The sequence below is a fragment of the Myotis davidii genome, unplaced genomic scaffold, assembly GCF_000327345.1.
Source record: "Myotis davidii unplaced genomic scaffold, ASM32734v1 scaffold168, whole genome shotgun sequence".
Taxonomy (NCBI): Eukaryota; Metazoa; Chordata; class Mammalia; order Chiroptera; family Vespertilionidae; genus Myotis; species Myotis davidii.
In genome coordinates, this window is record NW_006383016.1 from 10,361,223 (window position 1) to 10,369,256 (window position 8,034).

An 8,034-nucleotide genomic window follows, 5' to 3' on the forward strand; every position below is an offset into this window, starting at 1 on the left:
TTTGGTGAATGGGATGACTCCCAAACAACTGAGACACATGAGCAAGTATGCAGATATGTTTTTATACAGCTTATTTGATGATATATTTCAAGTTAATGAGGCATCTGAGAATATCCTGTGTAAATTTGGGGACAGATTATTATAGTTCTAAATTCCCTTGATTCTATAAAACATTATGGGCACTGATATTTTGCAACTAATGTTTTCATGTTGACTTGTTTTAACAAGACACTTTGAAAAAGTAATTAATGTGTTTAGTTGTACTCTTATAACAGAGAGTATCATTTGTACAAATTCAATTAAGCTAAGGTTCTGTGTGAAACCACTCAAGTCAATATCCTCTGTATATCATTTTCTTTCAGTGCAGGCCGTTGGGATTTAGTTTAATTTCCTAAAGTTTTTAGGTGATAACTGAAATAACATGAAAATAAAAAAGAAATGTAAGCCAAAGTGAGCATCAATTATAACTTAAAGCCACAAAATGAATGTAATAAATGTGTAGTAAAAAAAAAATATTAGCAAAAGTTATCTTATTAATAAGCATATACTCATATACTCCAGGAACTTAGAAAAGTGATCATTGTGAGTTCCAATGAAAACTAATTTTTCTACTATATTGAAATATAATAAAGTAGGAATGTGCACATTAAAATGTCACGTACATCAAATATTATATCAATTATGAAATTAAATATATCTTTATCCAATTAGTACTGTCCCCAAATATGGTCAGTATCAGGTAGCAACTTTAAAAGTTATGATACAATAGCCCCGGATGGTGTGGCTCACTTGGTTGGGTGTTGTCCCATTCACCTAGAGGTGGCTGGTTCCATTCCAGCATCCAGTAAATGTTTCTCTCTCTCCCTCCCCTTTCCTTTCTCTCTAAAATCAATTAAAAAAATAAACATATTAAAAAAACAAACAAAAACAAACTTTGGCCATAAGGGAATAGGCCTGATTTATACCATGGTGTGGAACTGGGATGTTGGATGTGAACAGTAATTACAACTGTTGGCATTTGCTTATTGTTTACGAATTTGAACAGAGGTTATGGGTATGTATATTAGGTAGTAATGAGTTGAAATTACCTGTAGTTGTTACATTAAAAAGAGAAAGTGTTTGTGTAATGGTTGATCACTATTTTAACCAACCTGTTATATTACATTCTGGTGTTCTCATAAAAGTGAAATGTAAACACCATCAGTCAATAGGAAATTATCTAGGGGCTGTGTATCCAACTCCTTGCTTTTACTGATCTGCTTTCAATCTAGAACCATCTTTATCTGACCATAAGCATTAGCTACATATCTACAACCTAGATCTCTGCCTTTGCTCCCTTTAAGTTTCTTGCTCATATGTATTCTATCATTGTCACACTTTGATCCAGGAGGTGTCAGAAGGGGCTAGTTTGAATTTTATGGCAGCATTTATTTCTGGGTGATTATGGAAAAGTTACTATTTTTTGTGTCCCAGTTTGTTATTTTTTTTCAGATATGAAGCAGATATAATGAAAAAGGTTGTTGAAACTATAAAAAAGAATTACAGTATATGAAACACATAGCATAGAACAGGGGTGGGCAACCTTTTTGTGAGTGTGTGCCCAAACCAGCAAAATCTCTAACTCACAATTCTTCTGCATGCCAACCCTAATTTTTTGAGAACATGTTAAGCCAACTTGATATCTCTTCAGGTGTACATATGTGAAGAATCTTGAAGAAATAATAAAATTCATTTGAATGACAAAAGCACAGTATATGATGATGAAAAATACAATTATTTTTTAATGTATACATATACACTGATAATCTGACAGAAAACTTTATGACTCTGTTTGATATTATCAGTGGGACTTTTGCTGCTGCATCAGTGATGACAGAGATTTTACATCAGGTTTATATTTCGTCACCTTCAGAGATATGCACGAGCTACTACTTTCATCCGTCAGGCTACTCCTATTATGAGACTTAACAAAATTCATCACTGAGAACAAAGATTCACAAGCATATGTGGATGAAACCAAAACACTGGTCGGATCTATGAAGGCAGGGAAATTTAACGCATAGGATAAAAATTGCTCTTCCCCTCTCTTGTCAATCCATGTCTATGGCCTTTAAGATAACTTGTTATGTAAATTATTTATTTATCTAAGATGCAACTACACTGAATTTATCTGAAAAATAAAAAAGTTGATATTAAGAAAAAAATTGTAAATGGAAGAATATAAGAGAGGGTTTCACGTGCCAGCAAAAGTTACTGGCCTGCCATATTTGGCACGCGTACCAGGGGTTGCCCACCCCTGGCATAGAAGCTATAAAATAGTAGGTCTTCCATAAACACTATTATTATTTTTGACATGTAAACAAAATTCATAGCCCTGTCTGGATAGATCAGCTCGGTGGGTTAGAGTAGTATCATCCTAATAAATCAAACCAGGTTGTGGGTTTGATCCCCAGTCAAGGCACATACAAGAATGCATAAGTAAGTGGAACAACAAATCTATGTTTCTCTCTCTCTCTCTCTCTCTCTCTCTCTCTCTCTCTCTTTTTCCCTTCCTCTCTAACATCAATAAATAAAAATTAAGAATAAATAAGAAAGTAAAAATGTTAAAGAATGCATACCTTATTTATAATTATGGCAAAATTGTTATTACTGTAATTCCAAATATAATACTTTTGACATTATATAAACATATAGATTTCAAATGTATAGATTTGTGTGTGTGAAATCATCTTCATGTATGTGTTTGCACTCATAAAGACATTCTCCTTTACATATTTTTGTATTCAAGACAGCATTATGTTTAAAACCACAAAGAATTGGCCTTATTAAAAATAGTTATTGGAATGTGGTATTTATTCACAAAAATCTAAGTGACTTCTCTATACACAAGGGCATTGGTACTTCAAAGAATTATAAAAGTCAAACTTTAAAGGAGAATTTTTAGAAAAAAAATAGCACTAAGTAAAGTATCATTATGAAATTGTCTAATTCATTCTTCAAGCATCCAAGGAGATAAATGACATTAGGGAAACCAAATGTCTTCTTTTTGAAAATGTCAACCTCTTTGAAAAATGTCAGTGACAAATGGTGTATTTGGGGCTGTTTTTCATGTCAGCTTTCAATTCTCATGCACCTTTTGGTAACTCTCCTAAAAAACCTGTTGGTCTGTGTGTTTGTATGACAGGCACTGACTCAGCTCACTCTCCTTCTGAGGGTCTGCTTCTTCATCCTGACCTTGACCTCCATCGGATTTCTTCTGGATCAAAGGCAAGATGTGAAATTCTTTCTTTTTATATAATTTTATAATGTAGTTTTAAAAATACATGTGAAACTTTGTTATTCACCAAACATTTGTTATTGAAGAAATAAAGTTGAAACTGAAACAGGAACTTTAGGGTAATATAGGCAGGCTTAGGGAATTTTTAGAATTGGGGTCCATGGAAAAACACAGGGCTACAGACTGGGAGAAGGCACATTTCCATAACACAAGGAAGCCAGATGCAGCTACATTTCCATAAGACAAGGGAGCTGGAAGTTGCTAAGAAAGGTCTATATTTACAAAATAAAGAAGGAGGAAGAAAATCCAGAAGGAATAGGAAAACAATGAAGGCGAAGGGCCTCAGGAGTTACTACAGTAACCAGTCTGAGGGAATAGTGACAAGTCAGAGGGGAGATCAAGGCACCAGGATCTGTAGCCTTAGTAAGCCAGAGGGAAAAGCAGCTCAGTGGGACCCTTTCCCCCTCCCCATGTGGGAGTCTGTACTTGTTCTTCCATAAATCTCCACCTTTGCATGTGGGAGTCCATTCTGTGGGACCCTTCCCCCCTCCCCATGTGGGAGTCCATTCTGTGGGACTCTTTCACTCTCCACACGTGGGAGCCTGTACTTGTTCTTCAATAAATTTCTACCTTTGCTATGCCATTTTCTGTCCATGGATTCATTCTTCAATTGCAGCAGACAAAGAATCCGGGTTCCAATCCTAAAATTCTGTTTCAAAACTACAATTTCACTCTTGTATTTTCAATGAAACAGAGTAGCAGTTTATCTGATTTTATGTCAAGGGTGCATTTTAAATCTAAGCCTTTTAAATGAAAATTGGGATTTTCAAGTTTATTAAAGAAAATCTATAAATATAATGATTAATTTGGCAAAACATAGACTATAATTCTGAATACTTAATAAAATATAGAACACATTTGAGTATTTTTCCTTTGCCATTTGAATAGTTCTTAATATATGTCTGAATGTGTATATATTTAAAGTTTATATTCTTTACCCTCACACAGGATATTTTATTTAAGGAATCCTGTTTTAAATACTACCCAGACCATAAAATACATTCACTTGAACAATTTTAAATTGCTTTTTTGGCATGAGGTATATAAAAAAATACTTTTTTGTTATTGCTCGGTATTTATCAATCATTAATATTAATACTAATACCAAAATTTAGGTAATTAACATATATGGTGGTTATTAATACTTATAACAGTACTCAGATAATATTGATATAAAGCACATTTTATAAATTAAGAAAGTCAAACAGACAGTAAAATATCGAATAGAACACAAAGCCAAGCCATATGGTCCAGAATTCAGAAATTATAGAATTTACTTGGTGAAAAATTGCAAAAAAAGGTCTGTCATTCTTGAAATCTTGTCTTTGTTGTGGTATTATTGTTTTCCAAATAGATAATCAATAATCATTAATTTCAGGTTCTGGAATAGCACAAGACTCTGGGGTTTCATCAAGATCCAATTCCAAATGAACTTCCGGTTAATGAAACTGTTTATAATATGCATTCCATAGAAACATTTGGTAGAGAACGATGCAGCTGGCACATTTCACATAGCCATATGTAAACAATGTGTAGAAATCTAAACCTTTTTCCTTCAATACTTTAAAAATGGTGTTTATTTTACCATTCATTTTGTTTGGCTCTCTATCCTACTTTTCTACACTAGAAGTCAAGTACATACTGAGCCATAAAACAGGAAAATGGAAAAATGTGTCTCAAGTCTACCTGAAATACTTACTCAGATTCAAAAAATCTGAATCACATACTAAACATCACCATTCTATCATTTGAATGCACTTAATAGAATTGACAATCAGCCAATAGCAATTGTATAGCTTCTTTTTTTTTTTATGAAGATTGGTTTTGTCTCTCTGGATACAGATACTAGACAAAATAAGAAAGCTGTCTACAATAATATCCAATTATTCTTCTTGTATATAATAACTTAAAAATCTAAACTGCCTCAGGCTTTATTCAGGAGCTCATACCAAGATACATTCTGAGAAATTTGTCATTATGCAATTTTGTGTTTGTGCCAACATCGTAGAATGTACTTATGCAAACCTGAATGGTTTATTCTATCGCTGTAACTAGATGTGCTATACGTTTATAGGACTGGCAGCATAGTAGGTTTGTTTACACCAGCATCATATCAAACATGTGAGTAATTAATGGTAGTGTAAGCCTATCAAAAAGACAGTTGGCTTTCCTTTTTGTATCAAAAGTGCTTGACATAAGCTTTGATTGCTGAAGCATCCACTTTAAAGAGACATCCACTTCAAGGCAGGCTTTCTGGAATAATTGCTGGTCAGCCACATCCTACCAGATAAAGAGCCATGTAGCCTCTCCCTACTGAGGCTCCTTTATTCCGGAGATCCTGGTTGATTTGAAAAACTGACCATTGGACTACTTATTTTTTCTCTTCCCACACTTTAAATTCACCTAAAAAGAGTGAGCCCGTGAAACCCTAGGCCCCACCTTGAACCCCTATAAAAGCAGAAGAACCCCAGGTCCCTCCCCATTCTCCCTCCATTCCTCCTCCCCTCCCTTTCTCTGTGTCTATCTCTTTCTCTCTGCCCCAAATCTCCTTGTGTGCCTTATACACTCCAGGACCTGCATGTAAGTCAAAGGTTCCCAATGGTTATTGCTGAAGGGTGTTTTGCGATATAGTAATAATCACTAGGGTCCATTCTGTTGCAACACTGGTTTAGAAAGGGGAGCTGTCCCTCGGAAGCTCACCAGGGACAGGTGAGTGCCTCCAGGCATTTCTAGCCAATAGCTTTACTTTTGATAAAGTAAGACCAGCACAAAACAGTAATGCATTGCACTACAACCTTATAAGGGCTAAGACTCACTAGGCAATAAGAATTTTTCATCTCCTTTATAATTTTTTTTTTAATTTTAGAGGATGTTTATTAAGACTGGGGACAATGAAACAATAAAGGGTTGGGGAAATGAGCCTAGGCTGGTCTGCTTTGGTTCAATACGAAGTCAGAGAAAAGGGGATCTTAGGGGCAGGTTTAGGGTTTTTTAAGCCTGGGCAATTACAGTTGTTAGAGGGGGATCTCAATCAAATATTCATCAGCTTTATGCTGATGTATAATGAGATTTATCCTCTTAACTTCATCTGTCCTTGGGTGTGGTTGGCAATTGGCACTAAGACAGTGGTTCTCAACCTACCTACAGTTCCTCATGTTGTGGTGACCCCCAACCATAAAATTATTTTCATTGCTACTTCATAACTGTAATTTTGCTACTGTTATGAATCGTAATGTAAATATCTGATATGCAGGATGTATTTAGGCGACCCCTGTGAAAGGGTCATTTAACCCCCAAAGGGGTCGCGACTCACAGGTTGAGAACCAGAACCGCTGCACTAAGAGGATTTCTGCTATCTGTCTCCCTGAGTAGGGTGATTTCAACTATTTACCCTCTGGTTGGGGAGGAGAAGTGCAAACCATTTACCCTTAAGTATCCCCAGCTTTATAGGACCACCATCCTACATGATGACTGAAATGTCATTACTGTATACATGACTGTATAAGCAATAGCATCAAGTATATCAAATACCAAGTAAATACAAGCCTAAAAAAATGAGTATGAAATCTCTTTATAAACATGGTTAAACTATTGAAATATTATGAAAAATAAATAAAGAGCTAAATAAATGGAGAGATAACTATATTCATAGATTGGAATGCTCAATATTGTAAAGATTACAATACCAAATTGATTTACTTTTTTCCATCCTTTTAGTTTTAATTTAATTTATTGGGGTGACATTGGTTAATAGATTCATATAGGTTTCAAGCGTACATCTCTATAATACAAGATCTGTATATTACTCCATGTGTCAACCACCCAAAGTAAAACCATCTTCTGTCACCGTATATTAGGCCATATATTACATTTCAATACAATCTGAATTAAAATTGTGAAAGGTTTCTTCCTAGAATTTGACAAGGTCTTTCTAAAATATATGTAGATAGTTCAATAATAGCCAACACAGTGTTGAGGTTAAAAAAAAACAAACACAGGAGTTGCATAACTCCCTATCAAGATTTATTATAAAGCCACAGTAATTAGACATGTTTTATTAGCACAAAGATTAGAACAGAAAACCTAGAAAGAGATCTATGCTTATATATAGACTTGATTTGTGATAAAGGTGTCCCTGCAGAGCTGTGGGAAAAGGCTGGCTTTTCAGTAAATGGTCTTGGAAAAATTGGATTTCCACATAGGAATAAGAAAAATAAACTTGACAAATATTTCACACCATAAAAATTACTTCTGGGGTCAGGAGATTATGGGTTGAAAAGTGAGAGGAAAGCCAATACAGATTCCAGCAGGTAGCATAGTAATGTACGTCTATAACTTTGGAGTATGTAAAAATAGTAAATGGTACACAAAAAGACCTAATTATGATGCATTAGATAGAATTGATTAACTAGATTATAATACTATTAAGAAAGTCAGTTTTTCAAAAATTAATTATCATTAAGACAGTAGAAAATAAAACCAAGTAGGAGATGCTATTGGCAAATTTTATAAGTAGCAAAGATTTTACATCCTAAATGACTAAAATTAAAAGAATTAATAATACCAACTGTTAAAATGCTCACACACTGAAGAGAGAGGCTTATTTTGTGATATTTAACTTGAAAAACTGAGAATTTTTCTAACATAATTTTAACATATATCTACTATGTGTGTGTGTGTGTATATATATATATATA

At 34.3% G+C, this 8,034-nt stretch overlaps 1 protein-coding gene across 1 annotated transcript in view; it reads left to right on the plus strand.

Moving 5' to 3' along the window:
* The window catches only part of AGMO (alkylglycerol monooxygenase), a 271,313-nt gene that overhangs the window by 141,733 nt on the left and 121,546 nt on the right, over nt 1–8,034 (plus strand). Inside the window, exon 11 of the mRNA XM_006779052.1 lies at nt 3,185–3,267. Within this exon, the coding sequence (XP_006779115.1) occupies nt 3,185–3,267 (83 nt within the window). The remainder of the gene's footprint in view (nt 1–3,184; nt 3,268–8,034) is intronic.